Source organism: Symphalangus syndactylus, chromosome 20 (assembly GCF_028878055.3).
Source record: "Symphalangus syndactylus isolate Jambi chromosome 20, NHGRI_mSymSyn1-v2.1_pri, whole genome shotgun sequence".
Lineage (NCBI taxonomy): Eukaryota > Metazoa > Chordata > Mammalia > Primates > Hylobatidae > Symphalangus > Symphalangus syndactylus.
Window position 1 is genome coordinate 54,090,953 of NC_072442.2, and position 25,337 is coordinate 54,116,289.

Sequence of the window (25,337 nt, forward strand, 5' to 3'; positions counted from 1 at the left end):
TTTCTTACAGCATACAATTAAATACTCTGTGAACCATACAAATTAAGATTCTGTTTATTTGGAATTAGAAATACTCTCATTCTCCAGACTAAGTCAGACTCCTCCTAATGCACACACCCAGGACATCTCCCTTATGGCATTTATCACAATATGACTCTCACATCTACTTCTTTGTTTAGAGCCCATCTTCCCTCATGCATGAGAGCAGAGGTGGTATCTGTTTTGTGCCTCCCTCTTTGCCTAGCATCAGCACCACATGGGATAGCAGATGTCAGCAATGCCCAGCTCTGTGTCATCATGCCCCACCTTTGGGTTCACCTACAGGGAAGGAAGACAGGTCCCAGCAAACCGATGGCGTCCTACCTCAAGTCTCTGCTTCTTTCTATTTAGGAATTTGCTGGAGATGTACAGACACATTAATGTCTCCAGGGGTTCATCTCAACCAATGAGGGGCAGGAAGTAATGCCCCACCCCACCCCCATCCTCTTCGTGGATAGTTCTCCAGACGCTCCACATGTTATCTCAGAGTGTCCACAGCAAAACAGAGTCCTCCTCCTTAACACGATCTTCATGGGCTCTCTGTCCTTGCTTTTCTCACTTTTCTCCTCCCTCATTCCTGCATCCTGGGGTGACCTCACAAATAAACTACCTGAACCCCCATTCCTTTCCTCAGGCTCTGCTCAGAGGTAAGCCCAACTGAGAGCTGTGGTTTTTAGTAGGTTTTTGTTTTTTTTGAGAAGGAGTCTCGCTCTGTTGCCCAGGCTAGAGTACAATGGTGTGATCTCAGCTCATGCAACCTCTGCCTCCTGGGTTCAAGCGATTCTCCTGTCTCAGCCTCCCAAGAAGCTGGAATTACAGGTGCCCACCACCGCGCCTGGCTAATTTTTGTATTTTTAGTAGAGACGGGTTTTCGTCATGTTGGTCAGGTTGGTCTCGAACTCCCAACCTCAGGTGATCCACCCGCCTCGGGCTCCCAAAGTGCTGGGATTACAGGCGTGAGCCACCACGCCCAGCCAGTTCCTAGTAGGCTTTTGATCAATATCCTTTGAACAGGTGGATGAGTGACTAAATTCTCACTGTGCCTCGTCTGGGGCTAATAGCATGTAGTGAACCCTTTTCTCATAAATAGTATGAAGGTATTACAATAAACAAGCCTATGAGAGGAATCAATAAGACCAAATTTGATGGCAAACTTGCATCTTCTGATTTTTATAAAACCACTATGTGCTATTAACAAGTTGTTTGGCATGGCTAAATAAAGCAGGTCTCTGAGAATCTATACCTTTGTATCACGGCCATATTTTTCAGGTAAAGGAAACCCTCATTGCATCCAGGAAGAAAGCTACCATTTTTGAAGGGGTCCAGTAGTCACAAACTCCCTCATTTCTGAGCAAATAAAGGTCATGGATTAAACTAAATTTAGGGTAGAAACCAAATAGTTCATTTTTTACTAGTTACACATCATTAGGAAAATATTCTCAGCTTCACTGTTCATGAGCCTCCTCGATTTTCCTGATGGCTCCTTTCAACATCTGGGAACAGCTGGACGAGCTCGCTGTACTGCCGTCGGTCCTTGTATGGCCCAGTGTAAACAATCATCAGGACACTGATTAATTTCTCAAGACATTAAAATAATTAAGGTAACAATCATCCCTCACCCACACACTCCCCCATTTTTACAACCATTTAGGAAGGAGGTGGCGGAGGGCAGCCGTAACATTCAGCCCAGAGTTCCCCTTACTGCGCTGTAGCTTGTAGCAACGTGCACCCTTGACAGTCATCAGGGGAAAAGGTCCTCTGGCCTCCTGCAGCTCTAAGGGAGGAGTAAAACCCTTAGCCGCATGTAAATCCTGGAGAGTTGTTCACCCCAATGAGCGTAAGGCACTTTTGCCTCTACTTTGTGAATTGGGAGAGATCAGTATGACTGTGAGTTCCTCCTTAGGGGGAGAATTTACCAGTGTGAACCCATACAAAAGAATATTTAAGAGCGTACACCCAAAAGAATTAAAAGTAGGGTCTCAGATAATTACATGCCCATGTTCATAGCAGCAATATGCACAGTAGCCAAAGGTGGAAGTGCTGCAAATATTCATCAAAGAATGAACGAATAAACAAAACACGGCATATGCATGGAGGGAATGTTTACCAGTTTTACAAAGGAAAAAGGCCAGGGGCAGGGGCTCATGCCTGGAATCCCAGCACTTTGGGAGGCTGAGGCAGAAGGATAGCTTAAGCCCAGGAGTTCAGACCAGCCTGGGCAACATAGTGAGACCCCGTATCTACAAAAAAATAAAAATAAAAATAAATAGCTGGACATGGTGGTTCACACCTGTAGTCCCAGCTACTCAGAGGCTGAGGTGAGAGGATTGCTTGAGCCCAGGAGGTTGAGGCTGCAGTGAGCCATTATCATACTACTGCACCCCAGCCTGGGTGACAAAGTGAGACATTGTCTCAAAAAAAAAAAAAACAAAAACGCTGTTCAAGGTTTCTGGGACAGAATCCATGTCCAGGGCCTACAGAAAGCAATGATGGATCCCTGAGCTTCGAGGATGCATTCACTTTTTCCTTGGTTCTTTGAGACCCTCCCTGAAATCCTCCCACCAGTTATGCCCTGATTTCTTGTTTCTCCTCTAGATTCAATTCCACTTTGCAAGCATAGCCTTCCTGACCTCTCCAAGCCACCTGCCTGCTCCTAGTCATGGTAGAGTGCTAACTCCTCCACTGCTTGGCCCTCATCCTTTGGGCCTTTTGCTTGGCTCTTGATTACGTATGCACTGTGGACTTGCCCCCACTGTTGTACTGAGTATTAATTTCTGGTATTATGACTGCATTGTAGTGGAAGGGTGACATGGTTAGGCTTTGAGTTCCCACCCAAATCTCATCTTGAATTGTAATCACCATAATCCCCATGTGTCAAGGGAGAGGCCAAGTGGAGGTAATTGAATCATGGGAGTGGTTCCCCCATGCTGTTTTCGTGATAATGAGGGAGTTCTCACAAGATCTGATGGTTTTACATGGGGCTCTTCCCCCTTCACTTGGCAATTATCCTTCTCTGCTTTGTGAGGAAGGTGCATTGCTTCCCCTTCACCTTCCACCATGATTGAAAGTTTCCTGAGGCCTCCCCAGCCATGCTGAACTCTGAGTCAATTCAACCTCTTTCCTTTATAACTTACTCAGTCTCTGGCAATTCTTCATAGCAGTATGAAAAGGGACTAATACAAAGGGTCTCTAGACAAAGAATCAAGAGACCTGTTTTTCAGCAGCTCTGACTTCATGTCCTCTCCACCACCCTTCTTCCCACATCTCTGGACCTCAGTTCCTCCAGCTGCAAAGTCAAGGGGGAGGCTCTGGGAACTTCAAGGGCTTTTCAAGTTCTAACATCCTATCCTCTTGCTCTGTTCCTCCAAAGAGTACACAAATACCTGAGTGGATGACCAGGAGCGTGTGCCACTGTATAACCCCCTGAAGATTCCCATATGGTTGGCACCAACTAGTTGATTGATGGGCTAAAGTTTACTTACAGAGCCGATGAAAGCACATTCAAGGACTTTCAAATGAAGGTAATGTTACAGGTCTGACTTATGAAAGGACAGCACTTGGGTTGTGGCTACACAGTGCTCCAGCTCAGCCCATTCGAACTCCTCAGTTCAGGAAAAAATCTAATGTTCTTATTAAATGCCAAAGAAATTCCATTAATCAATACTGTGGTTTCGTTTAGTGAATTCACAGGGGCTGTGGGGGATGTGGAATTAGTGAACAAGTCATTTGATGCAATAGAGATCAAGTAGCTGGTTGGTTTGACGCAATTGTCTTCTCTTATTGTAGATATTCATAATGGCGTCATGAATATTCCAAACTCAGTTAATTTTAGAATGCGTTAAGTTATAACTGAAAACACAAAGGGATTATTGACTTGACAAATGAAGACCAATTGTCTTTGGCAGTAGAGATTTGAAGCAAATCTGGAAAATAAGCTACTATGGTTTGAATATTTATCTCCTCCAAAACTCATGTTGAAATTAAATTCCCAATGTGACAATATTGCGAGGTGGAGCCTTTCCGACATGATTGTGTCACGAGGACTCTACTCCCATAAATAGATTAATTCATTCATGGGTTTACGGATTAATAGGCTAATGGATTGATGGGTTATCATGGTAGTGGGACAGTGGGCTTTACAAGAAGAGGAAGAGAGACCTGAGCTGGCACGCTTAGCCCAGTCGCCATGTGATGCCCTGCACCTCCTCGGAACTCCGCAGAGTCCCCACCAACAAGAAGACCCTTGCCCGATGCAGCCCTCGATCTTGGATGTCTCCGCCTCCATAATTATGATAAATAAATTCCTTTTCTTTATAAAATACCCAGTTTCAGGTATTCCATTATAAGCAACACAGGCCAAAATTTCTACCCTTTCCAATGCACTCAGCAGGTTTGCATTTGTATTGTGAGCTCATTGGAGAAAAATAAACCAGGTGGTGAGGGGCCTCCTTTGGATGGGGTGGTCAAGAAGGGCCTCTTGGAGACCGAAAGAGTGAGAATGTATTGCTCCAGGCAGAACACAAAGGAGAAACAAAATCCTGGAGACAGAAAAGGACTTAACTTGCTCAAGAATCAAGAAGACATACCTGTCAAGAGATTAGGAGCAAAGGGGGAGGCATGCAAAATGAGGCTGAAGAGGCTGAGGGATCTATGACATAGGGCCGTCAGGGTCACCACACAAGGTTCAGATTTGACTCTAAGTGCAGTGGGAATGCATTGAAGTCAAAGAGTGACATGATCCTATTTCTATTTCAAAAATACTGCTGTGGCTATATTGTGTCAATTGCACACGTATTAGCAGAACTGCTTAACTCTACTAAGTTCAATGTTTTCTAAACAAGTTTGATCCTGGAACTGTTTTTCTTCTCAGAGAGCATTTTGAAGTTTTATGATTCCATTCAGATAGGACACAGCATAGAGCATAGTATAGGGTAGATCATTTGTTTCCCAAAGAACTTTTTTTTTTTTATTTTTGAGACAGAGTCTCACTCTGTCACCCAGGCTGGAGTGCAATGGCGTGGTCTTGACTCACTGCAACCTCAGCCTCCTGGGTTCAAGCGATTCTCCTGCCTCAGCCTCCCAGGTAGCTGGGATTACAGGCATGTGTCACCACACCTGGCTAATTTTTTCAGTTTTAGTAGCAGAGATGGGGTTTCACAATGGATATGCCTATACATAAGAATCCTTAGTGTTTAAACATTTAAATGTCTAGCAAAGTGAAAGATAATCTGTTCCTCAGAGGCAATCACTAGAATCTATCATTCCAATATTTTTATGTGCCTTAAATCATTGAGATAACAATAAAAATTTAATTTTGTATCTTACTTTTTTCACTCACTACTAGAGAAGAACCACTTTTCTCCATGTAACTATTGCTTGCAAAGAGAGAAAACAGTGACTTGAAGTCTTCATAAAGATCACAACCTTTGAATCTGTATCCATTCTACTGATTCTATTTATATCTAGACTAAAAAAAATTCCGGCTGGGTGCAGTGACTCGCGCCTGTAATCCCAGCACTTTGGGAGGCCAAGGCAGGTGGATCACAAGGTCAGGAGTTCAAGATCAGCCTGACCAACATGGTGAAACCCCATCTCTACTAAAAATACAAAAATTAGCTGGGCGTGGTGGTGGGTGCCTGTAATCCCAGCTACTCGGGAGGCTGAGGCAGAAGAATTGCTTGAACCAGGGAGGCAGAGGTTGCATTGAGCCAAGATCGTGCCATTGCACCCCAGCCTGGGTGATAGAGCTAGACTCTGTCTCAAAAAAAAAAAAAAAAAATTCCAAAATAGAAAAGTATGTATAAATTTTCATTAAAACATGATTTAAAGTAGTAAAAAATTAGAAACGTCCAGAATTTCAAATAATAGAGGAAGGGCCAAACAAATTATGATAAATCCATAAGATGAACTACCTTGAAGTCATTTAACATTCTGTTTTCTTGGCTGTGAAATGAGTTGAAAGAAAATAAAATTTAAAAAAATTATGTTTTCTACAAGTGTTTACTGGTAAAGGGTAATAATTTACACTGTAATGTTAAATAAATAAAGCAATAAGCTGGGTGCGGTGGCTCACGCTTGTAATCCCAGCCCTTTGGGAGGCTGAGGTGGGTGGATCACAAGGTCAGGAGTTCGAGACCAGCCTTGCCAATATGATGAAACCCTGTCTCTACTAAAAATACAAAAAATAGCCAGGCACAGTGGAGGGTGCCTGTAGTCCCAGCTACTTGGGAGGCTGAGGCAGGAGAATCGCTTGAACCTGGGAGGCAGAGGTTGCAGTGGGCAGAGGTTGCAGTGAGCCGAGATTGCACCACTGTACTCCAGCCTGGGCGACAGAGCGAGACTCTGTCTCAAAAAAAAAAAAAAAAATTAAAAAAAAAGCAAGACACAAACTATATCTTCTTATCCAGTTTTATTATATACACATATAAATGCACATACAATTATACACAGAAAAAAATTTAAAATATTATCCTAAAAGTGTTCACCATGATTATTTCCAGGTGGTAGGATTCCAGTGATTTTTATGTTCTCAGCATATTTCTCTATAATTTCTAAATTTCCTATAATAAGTAGGCATTAATTATTTTTATCCAGAAGAGGAAAGATATGATTTTTAGAAAGCCCCTTGATTGAGTTAATGCATAAAAATCATTAGAAAATTTTTTTAAAACTTAGATAATTCTACTCTACATATGAATGATAGCTGTAAATAAATTATAATTGTGTGACAGTCCTTAATTAGGTGGAAATAGCAGTACTTGAAAAAACTTTCTTGAGTAAAGTTTTAAAGCTTTGGATTCATAAATTCCAAGCTAAGTGCCAGAGTTGTCAGGCTCTTCATCAGTCACTGCGTATCCAGGCCAATTTCTGGATGACATTTTGAAATGTTATTCCACCAACTTTGGGATTGGCAATGATCAAGAAGATAAGGAATTGGATTTTACAAACTCTTCAGTTCAGAATTTATTTTTTTCAGAGACTTAAAATATTTCTATTCTCTAAAACAACACAGTCCAGCCCATTCACAGAACAGCAGGCAAAAAAATAAATAAAAATTAAAAAGATGTTAATGGTGCATGAAGAGTTTGAATAGATGTCATAATCTGCAGTATAACTCTCAAGTAACAGCCCAGCCCACAAGGCCATGGGAGAGAGGAGAGAAGAGAAGATGGGAAGGGAGGGGAGGGGAAAGGAGAGGAGGGGAGGGGAAAAGAGGTGAGGGGAGAAGAGGGGAGGGGAGGGGCGCAGGGGTGTCCAATCTTTTGGCTTCCCCGGGCCACATTGGAAGAATTGTCTTGGGCCACACATAAAATACACTAATAATAACAATAGCTGATGAGCTAAACCAAACAAAACAAAACAAACAAACAAACTGCAAAAAAAATCTCATAATGTTTTAAGAAAGTTTACGAATTTATGTTGAGCTGCATTCAAAGCTGTCCTGGGCCACATACGGCCCATGGGCTGCAGTTTGGATAAGCTTGGAAATAGAGGAACAAGATAGGGGTGAGCTGCCCATGAAGAATAAAGCAGCTCCAAGAGAAGACAACTGGCCCCGGGGATCCACTATTCTTCTTGTCCATATTTGTTTTACCAGCTGAGGCAGAGTATTGTACTGGAAAAAAACGTAGACTTCAGAGTGAGACTGGAGTCTAAGCCCTGGTTCAGCGCTCTGGAAATTGTACAACTACTTTAGATATTTACCTCTCTGAGACTTCAGTCTATGCATAATATGCTGATAAGAATTCTTACCCTGGCGGGCCAAACTGAACACATCTATGGGTGGGGCTGTGGGAGCCAGTGTGTTGCTCAGAGTAAGAACCTGGCTGGACACTTAGTCACTGCTTTGACTCCTGCCTTCTCAACTGTGCAACCTTGGACAAATGACTTAGCTGTCCTGGGCTGTACCATCTGCCTCTGTAGAATGGGGATAAGACGATTGCTTACCTCATGAGAGTTTTGGATGATTGAATGAGATGACCCCTGTGTTTAGCATGGGAAGCTCTCAACAACCACAGTTGTTGTTAATATCATTGCTCTTGTGGAAAGTCTGCAGGGAGAAGTTGATGAAGCCCTCACCCAGAGGGAAATGATTGAGGAATGCCTCAAAGAGCCAGAAAATGTTTGTCAAGTAAACATTCATACTTTCAACACATATTTTGAGTGCCTACTATATTCTAGTCACTGTCTAGGTTCTGGGGACCCAGGATTGAACAAAAAAGCAAACTTTCTCTCAGGCTGTTTACGTTCAGTTTGAGGAAGATGAACTTTAAACAATATGCTTAATGGCTGAAAAACACTATGAAGAAGAATAAATCAAAGGAAAACCTCAAATGTCCACTAACAGTGATGTGGATCAATCAAATATGGTTTATTCATGGGATGCAAAGCTACACAGGAGAGAATAGGAAAGAACAACAGCTGCATACTCAACAAGCAGATGGCTGAGTGAAGGAGGCAGATACAAAAGAATATGATTGTAGCCTGGGCAACATGGAGAGATCACGTCTCTACAAAAGTAAAAATTAGCCCAGCATGGAGGTGCATACCTGTAGTCCCAGCTACTCCAGAGGCCAAAGTGGGAGGATTGCTTAAGCCCAAGAATTAGAGGCTGCAGTAAGCCATGATCATGCCACTGCACTACAGTCTGAGTGTCAGAGCAAGATCTAGTCTCTTAAAAAAAGTATATATATGTGTGTGTGTGTGTGTGTGTGTGTGTATGTGTGTGTATATATATGAGTGAGATATATATATGTATATATATGTGTGAGATATATATATATCTCACACACATAGGTATATAAATTTTTAGAAAGAATATGACTGCCGTCATATAAAGTTGAAAAGCAGGCAAAACTAATCAGTGTTTAGGGATCCATATTCGAATGGACAAAACTCAATAAAGTCATAAAATAATGATCACAATTTTTAGGATAATGGTAACTAGGGAGGTAGGGAGGGGAGATATCAGAGAAGAGCAAACTTCTGGGTGTTGATGATGAGCTATTTCCTCACCTGGGTCGATATAAATTAGTTGTTAAACTGTTTCCAAATGCTTTACGTATATTTCACAAATTTTAAAATGTGGAAAAAGGAAAAATAGAAATGAACAGAGAATGAAAGAAAGTTCACGGGGGAAAGAATTTCAGAACGAGGAAATGGTCTATGCAAAGGCAAGGAGTTGTGAAGGCACACACTGTATTCTGAGAATCAAAAGATGTTTACCGTAGACTAGTACCTGCAAGTGATGGGACCACCGAAGAATATTTTTGACAGCAAATTAGAATATCCCAACTTGCACTCTGTGACAAAGTAGGATCGGGGACAGGGAGGCAGGGAGACCAAGGTGATAGGAAGTGAATCTTTGCAGGCAGAGACCCAAGGAAGCCTGTGAGATCCCTCAGCGGATGAAACTGTCTGAGAGAATAGACTAATGCATAGGATTAGGGTAACAGGCAATAGTACTGCATCACTGTAATGGTTGATATTATGTGTCAACCTGACCGGGCTAAGGGATGCCCAGATAGCTGGTGAACATTATTTCCGGGTGTGTCTGTGAGGGTGTTTCTGGAAGAGATTGGCATTTGAATCCACCAACTGCATAAAGAAGGTTCACCCTCACCATGGCCGGGTGCGGTGGCTCATACTTGCAACTCCAGCACTTTGGGAGGCCAAGGTGGATGGATCACCTGAGGTTGGGAGTTCGAGACTAGTCTGACCAACATGGAGAAACCCCATCTCTACTAAAAATACAAAATTAGCTGGACATAGTGGCGCATGCCTGTAATCCCAGCTACTCCGAGGCTGAGGCAGAAGAACCCTGCTTGAACCCTGAACCCAGAAGGCAGGCAGAGGTTGTCTGGGAGGCGGAGGTTGCCCAGGAGGTGGAGGTTGCAATAAGCACTCCAGCCTGGGCAACAAGAGCGAAACTCCATCTCAGAAAAAAAAAAAAAAAAAAAAAAAAGATTCCCCCTCACCAATATGGGTGGGCATCATTCAATCCATTGAGGATGAAATAGAACAAAAAGGCAGAGGAAGGGCGAATTTGCTCTGTGTTTGAGCTGGGACATCCATCTTCTCCTGCTCTCAGATGTCAATCCTCCTAGTTCTTGAGCCTTTGGACTCAGACGCAGACCTACACTACTGGCTCCCCTGGCTCTTAGGCCTTCAGGTTTGGACTGGAACCACACCGCTGGCTTTCCCAGGTCTCCGGCTTACAGAGGACAGACTGTGGAGCTTCTCAGCCTCCATATTCACATGATTCACATGAGCCATTCCCTCATAATAAATCTCTTTCTGTGTATCTATGCACATTCTATAGGCTCTGTTTCTCTGGAGAACTCCGAGTAACACAACTGCAAAATGCTAAAGAGTATATGATAGGGAAAATAGGCGATCGATGTTCAAAACAGGGAGATGACAACATGTGAACTTCAGTCTCCAAAAATGAATTCGAAAAGGAAACAGAATTTGACCTGGGCTGCAAAAGGAGGGAGGGACATGGAGAAAGGGGAGGAGGGCTCGGGGCTTCAGCCAGAGGCTGGTGAAGGAAATAAAATTGCACGTAAGGGAGGCAGCCAGGGAGGAGCTAACTGTAAGTGTGTCCTCTTGCAGGGTAAAGCAGAGTGCATTGGTTGGGAGAGATCAGACTGCCTCATATTAGTCGCTGGCTCCTAGTTCTTCCTCTGTGACCTCAGATTTAACAACTATGCTTCCTCTTTCACAGGCACAGATTGAGTCCCAACGTGAATCATCTCTTCACACTTGGGTGACTGTGTGACCTTCTTTCCCACAACATCCCCATCATCCTCTCAGTGATGGGAGGGGAGTGTAGAAGTGAGAGATGCTGAGGGTGCATGGGGTACATAGGCTGGGGAAACCCACCTGGCAAAGAGCTGGCCTCCTGGTGCCACTGTGGGGCAGTGCCTCACCAACAGTCACGGGGGTTTAATCCCCAAGAGGGGCTGTGCATGGAGAACAGATGGCTGAGAATGCACAAAGCTGACAGGCAGCAGGATGAGGATTGCAAAGTACCAACTGGCTCTTCAGAGCTGAGCTCAAACCCACATCTGTGGAGGAACAGAGATCAGAGTGGGAATAAGAGCTGCCCAGGGCCTTAGGGACCCAAACAGACTGAAGTCCGGGAAGTCTCTAATTCCAGAGGGAATAGGAAATCCCAAAGCAGGTAAACTGAGGCAAAATCTCATTCAGATGGTCTGAGCCAACGGCACAAGGGCAGAAGGGACTTCCACAGCTCTGAGCCTACTGAGGTTTGAAGGACTTACCCTGGACCATCAAACACCAGGTTTATAAAAATGGGACTGGTTTCAGACACTACCAAAAATGAACCCTAGGCTTTTAATATTCATTCCACCCTGATCAAAATTAACTCAAGAGGAGTGAATGAAGGAAAGCAATGTCTATCGAGTATTAACTATATGCCAGATGGTATGAGGTATGAGAAGTGTTTTGCAGATGAAATCTCTTTTAATCTTTTTATACTTGTTAGGCCTGTGTTATGGACTCCAAGCTACTGTTAAGGAATCTTGGGTTCAGAGAGCTTCAGTAATTTTCCCAAGGCAATGGAACTAGTAAATGACGGTGCAGAGCTTCAGATCTGGAATGGAATGGACTGAGTCTGTGGGTAGAAGGTATAAGAATCTCAGGCCTGGCACGGTGGCTCATGCCTGTAATCCCAGCACTTTGGGAGGCCGAGGCAGGCAGATCATGAAGTCAGGAGTTCAAGACCAGCCTGGCCAACACTGTGAAATCCCATCTCTACTAAAAAAAAAAATACAAAAAAATTAGCCAGGCGTGGTGGCACATGCATGTAATCCCAACTACTTGGGAGGCTGAGGCAGAAGAATCGCTTGAACCCAGGAGGCGGAGGTTGCAGTGAGCCGAGAATGCGCCACTGCACTCCAGCCTGGCAACAGTGCGAGACTCGGCCTCAAAAAAGAAAAAAAGAATCTCAAGTTGGGGAAACTGAAGCAACAACAGTCCCCTATTCTTAGACTGTGCATAGATCCCATCCTTACTGGATTCCCTTTCTCCTATTTTCTCACAGAACCAACTTTCAGACCCCAACATGACATAAGTAGAGGGTCGTTTGAGCTGAAGACAAAGACTCATTTGGACATCCACATCCAGGTCTTTAAAATGGCACTTGCAGGCCTCCAATAGAGCTCATTACTCATACATAAATACAGATACAAAAGATAGTCCATCTTATTGAAAGAGCTTGACAGATTTTAATGAGTATCAACTAGATGCCTTAAAATCACCATGTTATAAGGAGGATTAAATTAAAGTTGAACCGTGCTATACCATGTCAGCAATTGCCAGTTCAAATCACTTGACATCCACGATAATTAATTTTATGTGTAAGTTTGACCAAGCTAAAGGATGCCCAGATAGCTGGAACAACATTATTCCTGGCGTGTCTGTGACCACCTTTCTGGAAGAGATTATCCCTAAATCAGTAGGCTGAGTGAAGAGGATCTGCCCTCACCAGTATAAGTGGGCATCAACCAATCCACTGACAGCTTAATAGAACCAAAAAGTGGAGGAAGGGGTGAATTTTCTCTCTCTTCTTGAGCTGGGACATCCAGCTTCTTGTGCCTTTAAACATTGGAGATATGGACTCTTTGGTCTCAGATTTGGACTTAATTATACCAGCAGCTCTCCTGGTTCTCCAGTTTACAGGCAGTAGATGGTGACTTTATGGCCACCATAATCATGTCAGACGATCCCTATAATAAACGTGTGTGTGTGTGCGTGTGTGTGTGTGTGTGTGTGTCTATATATATATATATATATATATATATATATACACCCTGTTGTTTCTGTTTTTCTGGAGAACTCTGCCTAATACAACACCGCATGTAATATGTTGCTTTGATGTTGTACAAATGCCAGGATTTGTAGGAGCCCAAGAATCACTGAAGAATAAACACTTGAAGTGAGAATGTTCTGCAACTATTGAGCACGTTATCAATGTTTATATATTTTCTGGTCCATGGATCATTAATGAGAAAAAGCTAAATTGATACAACATCAGAGTAAAATTTTATAACAAAATAAATGATTATTTTTTAAACTTAATAAAATAATACAATTTTTTCCCCAGAGTCCTCAGTTCAGCCAAGATTTTCTCTGACTTCTAAAGGTTCAACCTGATTTTCTGGGTTCCCAGACACTTAAGGACCTCACGCAATCTAACAGTGGCCATGTTAGAACACTGGGAAAGCAAACCAACTGGAAAAGCAGGGGTTAGTCGGCATGTCGGAACCTTTTCCAGCTACCACCCTGTGTAGGCCCTCATTCTTTTTTTTTTTTTTTCTTGAGATGGAGTCTCGCTCTGTCACCCAGGCTGGAGTGCAACGGTGCGGTCTCCGCTCACTGCAACCTCTGCTTCCTGGGTGCAAGTGACTCTCTTGCATCAGCCTCCCGAGTAGCTGTGACTACAGGCATGTGCCACCAGGCCCAGCTATTTTTTTTTTTAATAGAGACAGGGTTTCACCATGTTGGCCAGGCTGATCTCAAACTCCTGACCTCGTGATCCTCCCGCGTCAGCCTCCCAAAGTGCTGGGATTAGAGGCATGAGCCACCGTGCCCTGCCAGCCCTCATTCTTAAGTGAGTAATGTTGCAGTCTACATTACTGCAACAATGTGTTCCCCGTTGTTAGTTTCCCATCAAAGCTTTAGCATTAATATTCACCCAAGTGTTGAAACTATAAGCCTGTTTGTCCTTCTTCCTGACTTCTTACCCCCTAAATTCCTTCAGTTTGCTCTATATGGTTCCCAAACTCATTGACTTCCCTCCATCTTCAACACATTAACATAGTCCTGGCCACCATCATTGCCCATCGGGGTCCCTGCAGCTGTGCCTCCAAGGGACCCCTTTGTCTCTACTCCTAATTCTTCCAATCTATTCTCCCCAGAGGCCAACATCATCTTTTAAAAGTGCTAATCTGATAGTAACTTGGGTTTTTCCTAAATTCCACAGCCTTCAGAGTTCATGCTTTTCTTTCAGAAACAAATAAAATAACTAGAGTGGAACCACAGGAAGTCCCTGCTAATCTTTTACTTCTGAGGCTCGCATTTCCTGGGGTTCCATTGTGATGGATCCCTTCCCTCTCTTACACAATTCCCAAATCTTCTCTTCATTTCCCAAGAGCAGAGCCAAGGTCTCCAATATTCCACTGTCAATGTTCACAAAGCCTGTAGTGATTAAGAAAGACTTTGGGGTTGCATACCAGAGTGGAATGAGAACACCTCCCAATAACAACTTAACTTAGGTGTCAGGCTGTTATGGGTTGAATTGTAACCCCCAGAAAGATACAATGAAGTGCTAACCCCTAGTACTTGTGAATGTGAGCTTATTTGGAAATAGGATCTTTGCAGAGGTAATCAAGTTAAAATGAGGTCATTAGATGTCCAATACGATTGGTGTCCTTATAAGAAGAGGGGGATTTGGACACAGCCCCTGGGAGGAGAATGCCGTGTGAAGACACAGACACAGAGGGAAGACAGCCATGTGACCACAGAAACAGAGGCTGGAGTTTTGCTGCCAAAAGCGAAGGAATGCCTGGGGCTACCAGAAGCTGCCTCCCTAAATGCCTATCAATCACCAGAGTTCATCACAAGAAAATGAGAATCCCTTAATTTACTTTTTTTCTGCCCAAGGAAGTCACATTTCACATTATTTCTAGTACACTTTTAACCTCTCTCTGTCTTATCCTCTCTCACCCAAACTATGCCCAGAGTCTTCTCATTTCAGACCCCAATGATCTTATTGTTTCTGAACCATGAGAAAAGCTCTCTTAGAAGCATTGTGCCCTCATTAAAAGCTAGTTTTCCAAATATCACCTTTCCAAATATCATTTTTTTCCTTCCATGTAAAACTATCTTGTCACTCATCTGTTTAAAACTCTTATCCTTCCCCCCACAGGATAAAATCTAAACACCTTATTCTTTCATTCAACAGATAATTAAGCAACTCTTAGGTGCTGTTGAAAATACCTTGCTGGCTAATAAGAAGCCATGATCGCTTCCGTCACGGAAATTGCAGACTAGTGCTAAAGAAAGACAATAAGCAAGCACACAAATACATACATAACTACAAATATGACAATCGCTCTGAAGAAAGGGGATTGGATGTTCTGAGCTAAAAAAAGAGCAGAAGTTAATTTGACTGGGGATTGTTCTAATTATCTATTATTTGAATTTCAAACCACCCCAAATTTAGTGGCTTAAAAGAAAAATCAGTTATGATGTCTTTTGATTTTGTTGGTTGCCTGGGCTCAGCTGGGTGGTTCTTTTGTTTCATATGACGGAAATGCAGTCAACTGGGGGCTCGACAGGGCTAGGACACCCAAGAGGGATGATTAATGTGGTGGCAGTTGATGCTAGCTGCCAGCTGGGAGCTCGACTGAGACTATTGACCAAAATGCCTATATGTGGTCTCTCTATGTGGTTTGGGCTTCTCAAAGCATAGAAGCTGGCTTCCAAAAGGGAGCATCGGAAGAGAGGAAGCGGAAGTGGGCAGGCCAATTAATGGCTTGTCCAGGAGTGGGCTCAGGAGTGTTTCTGTTGTCTTCTGTCACAAGCCCAGCAACTAGATCAGTGTTGGAGAGGGTTAACCAAGGGTGTGAGTGCCAGGAGGCAGGGTTCACTGGGGTAGCAATCTACCATAGGGAGTTAAAGAAGTCTTCACTGAGAAAGTCATGGGCAGGGGTGGGGAGGTGTCAAGATTGGAAAGCAGAGTATAAGTTAGCCAGGCAAGGAGTTGGAAGAAATGCATTCAACATGGGAACGTGGCTCCTTCTAGGAGCTGAAAGAAATGATGTGGCTGGAGCAGGGGGACCAAGGAGGCATAAGTATACAACAACAAGCCTGAGTCAAGCCTTCCCAGACACATTAAGGAGTTGACATTTATCTGAAACATAAGGGGAGGCTATTTAAGGGCTGATAGCGGGAGGAGTACACAGTCCAGTTTGAGTTTTAAAAGATCTCTCCAGCTGTTGTGAGCAAACTTGGTTGGAGGAAGTAGGAGGAGGACATCATGGGAGGCCGGGGTAGGCTACTGCAGTGGCTCAGCATATAGGACCATAGCTTATACAGGGTGATAGTGTCAGGGGAGATAGAAAGAAGTGGATGGATTTGGGAAATTTTCTGGAAGTTGTCTTGACAGCACTTAGTGATGGATTGGATGTAAAGAATGTGGGAGAAAAAGATGTCAAAAATGACTCCAAGTTTTCTAGCTTGAGCACTCCCAGAAGGAGTGATTAGTGGAGATTTAGGAATGAGAGCTGAGAGTTCAGTTCAGGGCATGTTTATATTTCAGATGCTTATGGAGACATCCAAACAGAGATGTCAGGTGGGCAACTGGAGAAAGGAGTTGGGAGCTCAAAAGTAGCCAGATTGCTCTTAATTTGCCTGCAATATGATTTTCTGGGTTTTGTTTATTTGTTTTTGTGTTTTTTGAGACGGAGTCTCGCTCTGTCGCCAGGATTGAGTGCAGTGGTGTGATCTCACCTCACTGGAACCTCTGCCTCCTGGGTTCACACCATTCTCCTGCCTCAGCCTCCTGAGTAGCTGGGACTACAGGTGCCTGCCACCACACCTGGCTAATTTCTTGTACTTTTAGTAGTGACGGGGTTTCACCATGTTAGCCAGGCTGGTCTCAATATCCTGACCTCATGATCCGCCTGTCTCGGCCTCCCAAAGTGATGGGATTACAGGCATGAGCCACCGTGCCTGGCCCCCTTTAACACCTTCTTGTAGGTAGAAAGTCAGGTCCAGGGGGAGGAACTTCAATTCCTTATATGCACCTTTCTCAGGAGACATGGTACGTTGAGGTCCTTGAGGCACTTTTAGTTCATTTAAAAAAGTCTGTTGCATAGAAGCAAAACTTCCCAAACTCTCAAATGGTGAAGGCTGTCTGTGAGACCACAGATACGTAATTACAGCTGACTTGGTGCAATAAGATGATTACTTAATCATCTTTTGTACATAATAGTAAGTATGAATGGAAAAATGAAACTAGATGCTAATGATAGCAACTGTAGGTTTACATGAGCTTGTTATAATTGAGAACAAGATGGCCAGATGGCCAGGCTAAATCTTTGACCTTGAATGGCCAGCCAGTGTGCTTTAGGTAGCCAACTGTGGGTTCGGTTGTGAAGGATAAGAAGAAATAATGGTTAATCATGTACAAAACATTGGGAATACATTGTTGGAAGTTGAACCTTGGTGAGGGGAAATTAGGGATGTAAAAGATTTTTTAGCTCTCTTAAAAGAAATGCCTTGTGATATACGTCTATCGTTTGATTTTCAGGCACTTCCAGAAACATAGATGACAGTTATGGGCTGACTGATAAAAGAGGGTCCAGCAGTCTCGGAACTATTTGAAATGCTGCAACAGCAACTATGTAGGAGTTTCCTTAAAGGAGATCTAGTGTTAAATGGAGAGACAGCTTCATAGCTGACCTTACTGGTGAGAAGCATGGTACAGAGGAAAACAGCTGTCATCAGCAGTCCAAGCTCTCTAATTTAAAAAAAAATAGGAAGTCTACGCTCTAGCTGGGTGGTTCTCAAACTGGGTGTGAGTCAGAATTACGTAGAATGCTTGCTAAACCCTATGTTTCTAATTCAGTAGGTCTGAGGAGGGCAGGAATTTGCATGTCTACCAAGCTTCTATGTGATGCTCTGTGGTTCAGGGACCACACTTCGAGAACTACTCCAGATTAATGGCTTTTAACCTTGTATATACATTAGAATCTCTTGGGGAGCTTCTTAAATATACCCATGTTAAGGCCTCAGCCCCTAGTGATTCTAAATGTAATTGGTCTGAATTGTGTTCAGGCTTCAGAATCTTTTTTTCTTCTTTTTTGAGACAGGGTCTCCCTCTATCACCCAGGCTGGAGTTCAGAGGCACGATCACAGTTCACTGCAGCCTTGACTTCCAGGGCTCAAGTGGGCGCCTCAGCTTCTTAGATAGCTGGGACCACGGATGTGCCACCACACCCGGCTCGTTTTTATATTTTTTGTAGAGATGGGGTTTTGCCATGTTGCCCAGGCTGGTCTTGAACTCCTGGGCTCAAGCCATCTACCCATCTTGGCCTCCCAAAGTGCTGGTATTACTTGCATGAGCCCCCGTGCCCAGCCAGGCTTTGGAATCTCTTGAGGTTTCTTCGGGTCATTGGAATATTTCCCCAAGCTTGATGACCACTGCTCTAAACTGTGCCATCAGATTAATAAGTAGATTTTCCCCAGGCATGGTGGCTCACGCCTGTAGTCCCAGCACTTTGGGAGGTCGAGGCAGGTGGATCACTTGAGGTCGCGAGTTCAAGACTAGCCTGACTAGCATGGAGAAACCCCATCTCTACTAAAAGTACAAAAAAATCAGCCAAGCATGGTGGCACATGACTGTAATCCCAGCTACTTGGGAGGCTGAGGCAGGAGAATCGCTTGAACCTGGGAGGTGGAGGTTGCAGTGAGCGAGATCGCACCATTGCACTCCAGCCTGGGCAACAAGAGCAAAATTCCATCTCAAAAAAAAAAAAAGTAGATTTTAGGTCTATTTTAGTACCTTTCTGTAGAAAAAGCATAAAATTGATGAGATGGGGTGCAAAGTAAAGTCAACACTTCTATTTCACACACCTATTTCACTGAGTGGCAAATTTTTAGCTTTGGAGAAACTGGTCTCCATAGAAAGCTAGCTTTTGAAAACCAAATCTTAAGTAAGTCTTGTTTTCTGACTGACGAACTTACACCCTGCCCTAGTTAAGTCAGGGTTTTCTTTCCACTGCTTTCCCAAAATGCTAGACCAATTTTCAACTCCATGCCTCTCCGAGGCATTTTCTTAGTATGAGGCACTGTGTTTCCAAAAATGTCAGAAAACCAAGAGAACTGCGAGAGATGATTTGGAGGTGGGGATTGGGCGCCCACATTTTAGGCATAGATAGAACTAACAGTAAATAACATTAAGTCATTCCTTCACCAAGTCCCATTTATTCTTCATGGCAAGATGCAAATCTCACTTATGTGCCAGTCTTGAACAGTAGAATCTTTGCCAGGAGCAGCAAGTGAGCCTAAGGTAAGGCTAGTATGGCTTTAGTGGTACTATCTGGGCTAGAAATTAACAGCATTGCTTTGCTTTCATTGTGCCTTTTAAAAATGATGATCTCCTCTTGTTGGCAAGACATCATGGCTTTTTACTTAAAATGTTTCCTTTTAAAGTTAAGTAAAATCAGAGAGTGAATCAAATGGTTAAAGTAGCAAATACTAATTGTACAGATGGTGTGCCAGGTAAAAAGCAAGCAGAAGGTAGTTTGAGATGGATTAAAGACACAGAAATGCTGCCTTGTCTGAGTCCTTTCTGTCTCTGTCTTGCAGATAAGGATCTCCACCTAATAGGAGAACACTCTGTAAAAGTCAGAAGAGAAGGCACCTATTATCAAAATCCACCCAGCCATAGGTGCTGTGCTCACATCGCACCTGTCATGTGACATGTGGCTGCCCATGCACACAAACCTTGTGGCACTGAAAGACTAGGGCAGGCAGTGGCTTCAGTATTCTTGGAATCCTGTGTAATAGACAGGACTTCCTGGGGGCTGCAGGGAAGATCCACCAGAGCACACGAGCCCCTCTCACCGATCTTGTCTTCAGAGTCATTTATAAAAAAAAAAATCCACCCTAAATGCTTGTGGATTCGTTGTATATTGGATTGGACCCTTTAAAATCTGAAAGATCAGACTGCCCTCAGAATGACTGTGTGTGTGTGTGTGTGTGTGTGTGTGTGTGTACGTGCGCATGCAGGCACATGGGATTATTAAATAAAATATTGCTACCTTGTCCTTCTGTAATACTTAAGAAAACATAAAGGTACTCACATGTTGGCAAAATATATTTTATTTGTTCATACAAAGAAATAGTATGAATTACCAGAATTTCATTTGCCTAGAAACATCTTTCTCTGTGTAAAATTAATTTGTGTTATACATAGGACAAAATACTTGATTTAATTTTTTGTACATATTGGCTATCCTAACATCCAAGTTATCGAAGACATACTGCTAGAATTTGCACAGTATTTTAGATTACTTGGTTGAATGAGACTCAGTGATAAATTAATGTCACAAAAGTGAGAAAACATCTAACCACACCTTTAAGTTTTATTGGCCATCCTCTTGATAAGCTGAAAAGTCACATTAGCTTCTGTGTCAGCATCTTAGATACGTACTGGTTCTAGTTTATTGGAACCTTCCATTTTCCTTTTTCACAAAAATATTCTGGCAGGATCTGAAACTGTTTCTCCAAATGTCTAAAATATATCTGTCACTCAAAATGACCCCCAAAGAGAATCCTGGGAAGAAAACAATTTCTCCTCCTCCATCATCCAATTAAGTATTTATTAAACAGTCACTTTACTTAAAATACCTTTCCAGGTACCACCTACTAAGTTAACAGACTACTGTTCAAACACTGCAAAGAAAGCATGAACTAGATAGAAGCAAGAAAAACCTCCCAATTTTTTTTGTTGACCTTTTTGTTTGTTTTTACGTGAGAAAAGAAACAAAACTGAGGAAAAAAAATAAAGTACTCCAATGAATATCAGAGCTTTTCGTGTAAATTGGAGGGAGTCCAAAACACGTGCCAGGACAAATTGCCGAAACAGAAAAGGGTGTTTGTCTTCTGGCAGCTAAAAAGTTAAGCTTGGTGGTCTTGCAGATTGCTAGAACAGGAAGAAATCTAAGTCTTAACGTTACCTAACTTCTGCAGGAGGAAGATGACCGTCCGATGATGGGGTGCAAGCTCCGGCAGATGCTGCAACCAGATCTGTTAGGAACTTTAAGCCATCAGACCCTTGTGAGGAGATGCACATGATGTTTGATTTATTTGTCTTACGTAGAAAAACTTGCTCTATTCCATCAGTACTAATTATGGACATCTGTTTGAATTCAAGGATTTGACCCAGAATAGAATTTTGACCCACTTCAGTGTTCATGACTAAATGACCCTCCTTCTACCAGAAAATTTCCTGTTTCAGTTTTAAGGCAGGGAATAAACAACTTAATAAAAACTTGTCCAGCTTGGAAAGAGGGCGGGGACCTGAAGGGGAGGGAAAAGCTCCCGCGTGTTTTCCTATGGCTTTGTTGCATACTCTTCTCTGAACTCTTCTGCAGTTCCACATCCACAGCCACATCAGACCATCAGAGTGGTCAGAAAGTAGACAGGGCAAGACCAGGTGAAGGACTTGGATACTGCCTTTTACTTCAAGCCATGTTATGCTGTAAACTGAAAAGAGATGTTCTCAGTTTGATTTCAAATAAATGAAAAAATACACGACCAATTAGCACCCTTATGCAGGTGTTTTTCACAGTCACTCATCAAGAAGGCAGAACCACGCTATGATTCTGGTATTCCCCTAAGTGCAGGTCCCACACTACTTTCTGGAGACAGTAAAAAAGCTATGAAATGGATAAAACGTTGGAGAACAGGGAGAAACGTAAGAAATACACAGATCCTCCATGAGCTTCCTCCAAAACAGAACCTACACAATGATGGTTTGGCTGCTAAGTGTAAGCTAGCCAGATGTAGGCTAAAACTTTTGGGCAAATACAAACCGGATTTTCAAGACATCACTTAAAGACCAGTGACATCTCTAATCAGTTTCTAAAAATGAATGATCTTTTCCTCTTTTCATACATTTCTTACACTATCAGGCAAGTGATCCCATACAACATACAAAAGTGTCCTTTGTAACTATCCCATCCCAACCATTTTGATAATATGTATATCTTCCCACATATTCCTTGATGGAAGTATAACTGAAATCACAATTCTTTTATGGCAGAAGCATTCTGGTTTAAAAAACTGAGGTTAAATTAAACATATCATTATGTGATATTGCTATATGTTTAACCAACTGCCCCTGTATTACTATATGGCTACTCAATTGCCACTATATTGCTATCTGGTTACCCAACTGTTATAAATCAACAGAGAGGCATGGCGAGAGCATTCTGTAGAGCAGTGACAGTGCTGGTAACCCTTCTGTCAAGACTTGGCTAAAACAAGGGACAGCTGTATGAGCATCAGGCTCAAGGGTTTACAGGCAATATGGGCCCAGCTTTCCTAACCTTTTTTCACAAGGGCCACTGTTAGTTCTTGCTGTTTGGCCACTGGCTACCGCCCATATGATCACTCTGAGATATAATTGAAATGAGCTAGGAATTCCAAAGACGCATCACGCCGAGGTGTCAGACTCCCTTCCTCTGCCAGGTTGCCTGTCATTTTGAGGCCTTTGTCTTTTCCCCCTCTTGAGGCTGTGAGCCTGCTGCCCAACACTGGCTGGCTCTGTACCTAGCAGCACCTTGGTAGACGCTGATGCCGAGGGACACAGCTGACCCCTCTGAGTCTCGACACCCAGCGCCCTTGGTTTGTGCTGGCGGCTCTGCTAGCCTATGGGATTCTTTGGTGTGTCAAAGCAGAACTGTCTGCCTAGGGAACGCAGCATGGTGTAGTTTCATGCAAATTAAAGGAGATCATCTTGATTTCTGAAGCAGCATCCAGGCATCTCACACACGTGACCTGGGAAAGACGGGGCAACAATCTGCATGCACTTCAAACTGGTTAATGAACCAGGGAATGGGGCAGAGGAGGATACAGGGCCATCCTGCAAAATCGAAAGCTGAAGTCAATGGACCCTCGTATTCTGACTCTAAAAGGATGTGGATAGCAGGCGCAGTGGCTCACGCCTGTAATCCCAACACTTTGGGAGGCCAAGGCAGATGGATCACCTGAGGTTGGGAGTTCGAGACCAGCCTGACCAACATGGAGAAACCCCGTCTCTACTAAAAATACAAAATTAGCCAGGCATGGTGGTGCATGCCTGCAATCCCAGCTACTTGGGACGCTGAGACAGGAGAATCACTTGAACCGGGAGGTGGAGGTTGTGGTGAGCATATATCGCACCACTGTGCTCCAGCCTGGGCAACAAGAGCAAGACTCCATCTCAAAAAAAAAAAAAAAAAAAAAAAGGATCTGGATGTCCCTGTAAAGGGAGTGAGAAATTCCCCCATGTGCTGAATGGAGATGGGGACAGAACCCTAGGGCTGTGGCTTTCAGGCTACATCATTGGACCCGACACCACATCTGCAAGGAGGCTGCTACATGAGATCTGCCCTTCCGAATACAGCCCTGTTGAGGCAGCTCAGCGTTCCTACGAGGTACACAGGCAGGAAGAGACAGGGAAGCTGGAATGGGAGACCCAAGACAAGACAAGGAGGCAGCAACTGGAGAATTAGACGGCGACTGAAGGCTGAATACCCGTAACAACAAAAATCTCAAGTTGTGCTTTTCTTCGTTTTAAATATAACAGGTAGGGGACGAGAAAAAATGGAAGCACCATCAATTGTGAAGAAGAGAACGAAATATTAAACACTTTGGAATGTTAACAGATTATGAAGCTAACTCTCTAAAGAGTGTGGCTAGGCAGCTTAGTGAATTGCTTATGAATTAAAAATAAATTATTATAAAATAGATTTCTGTACATTTTACATACATATAATCTCTGTCAATAGATAAGCCACGTGGGTAAGGTACAGAGCCTGGGTCTGTTCAATCCCAGCCAAAGTCGTGCCCGGTCATCTGGTAGAACTTGAGGTTGAAAGGCCGGTAGAACTCGCGCAGCCTGCGCACCACCTCGCGGTCGATCTCAGGGTGGGTCCTGCCCTTGGTCTTGCCCAGGCAGTGGGGCCGGCTGCTGCCCTCCGCCTTCTTCAGGCAGGGGAAGCCCTTGGTCTTGTTGAAGTAGAAGTGCTTGTCCGTGATGATCCTCTTGAGGCCCAGGAAGTCCTGCACGCGGCCCAGCTCGCCAGCGGGGTCGCTGATGAGCCGCTCGCCGCTCACGAAGAGCATCTGGCGGATGGGGAAGTGGCGCAGCCAGTGCTCCAAGTGCTTGGCGTAGATGCCGATCTGGATGGCGCTCCACGACGTGTCGATGAGGCCCGTCGTCCTGTTTTTGAACGTCAAGCTCTCGAAGGTGGGGATGTCGGGCCGCTTGGACAGCGTCTGCGTGTAGTCCGAGATGGCCCTGGTCACCGGGTCCCGCACCACCACGATGAGCTTGGTGTCCTTGGACATGGCCGAGATGCGCGCGGGGGCCTCCCGCGTGACGAAGTAACTGGGCGTCTTCTCCATGGTGATCTGCCCGTCCAGGGTTCTGGGCATCAGGTCCCTGAGAAAAGCAAGCAAACAAACCGGGGTCAGAAGGTGACGCCTCTCTGGCCACACGTCTTAAGGTCACGACTTCTAATCCCAGCTCCCTCTTATTTCTGGAAGCAGTGGTAGAAACATGTAAAATGCAAGTAGAACTTTAGAGCTGAAAGGTACATTAGCATCCCACCTGGTTTGGAGGGCAGGTACCATCTACCGGAAACACGAAGGCCCCTTCATGCAAGGTAGAAAGGGCAAGCTACCTGTTTCTCTAAGATCCTCTTGTGGGTATAACCTTTCCCTTATTTTCCCAGCTTTCAGATTGCCCCAAGCATCTGATGCTAAAATAGAAAAGCCTTTGGCCTCTGATAAGTGCCTTTCCTAAAACTATAGCACCCAGGACTCCCAGAGATTTCACTGTCCATGAGTCCTGCCACTAGTCTGCCTTCTCACACTTACCAAACCCAGGCAGATGTGCCTTAGGCACTGGAAGGAGAACATCCCTCGGGTCCCACCCAGTTGTTTCCGCTTTATCACAGTGACTGCTAACAAAGCCTTTACTTCACAAAGCAACAAAGCACACAGCAGCCGAAAAATCCAGTGAAATCAGGTAAGTAAATTGATACAAACATGCCACGAGGAAATTCCCAAGACACAACTCTAGAAGCCTCCAAAAATACTTTAGGGGGGTACTATGCTCACTACCTGGGTGATGGGATCAATGGTACCCCAAACATCAGCATCATGCAATATACCTATGCAACAAATTCCTGCACATGCATCTCCTGAATCTAAAATAAAAGTTGAAATTATAAAACAACAACAACAATAATAATAATAAAACCAGGCTGGGCACAGTGGCTCACGCCATTAATCCCAGCACTTTGGGAGGCAGAGGCGGGTGGATCGCCTGAGGTCAGGAGATTGAAACGAGCCTGGACAAAATGGCAAAACCCCGTCTCTACTAAAAGCTAAAGAACAATTAGCTGGGCGTGGTGGTGCATGTCTGGAATCCCAGCTACTTGGGAGGCTGAGGCAGAAGAATTGCTGGAACCCGGGAGGCGGAGGTTGCA

At 43.9% G+C, this 25,337-nt stretch overlaps 1 protein-coding gene across 2 annotated transcripts in view; it reads right to left on the bottom strand.

Annotated features, from left to right (window-relative positions):
* Positions 1 to 19,940: 19,940 nt before the first annotated feature.
* LOC129470305 (heparan sulfate glucosamine 3-O-sulfotransferase 3B1) overlaps positions 19,941 to 25,337 on the bottom strand; it is a 48,914-nt gene continuing 43,517 nt past the window's right edge. The window contains exons 2-3 of one of the 2 annotated variants that reach the window (XR_008653199.2): positions 23,612 to 24,286; positions 19,941 to 21,335 (exon numbers count right to left, since the gene is read on the bottom strand). Coding sequence is in view for 1 of the 2 variants with exons in the window: in XM_055257990.2 (XP_055113965.1) it covers positions 23,668 to 24,286 (619 nt within the window). In the remaining variant the exon portion in view is untranslated. Of the gene's footprint in view, positions 24,287 to 25,337 lie in introns of both variants that reach the window. The other variant, XM_055257990.2, reaches the window with a different exon arrangement.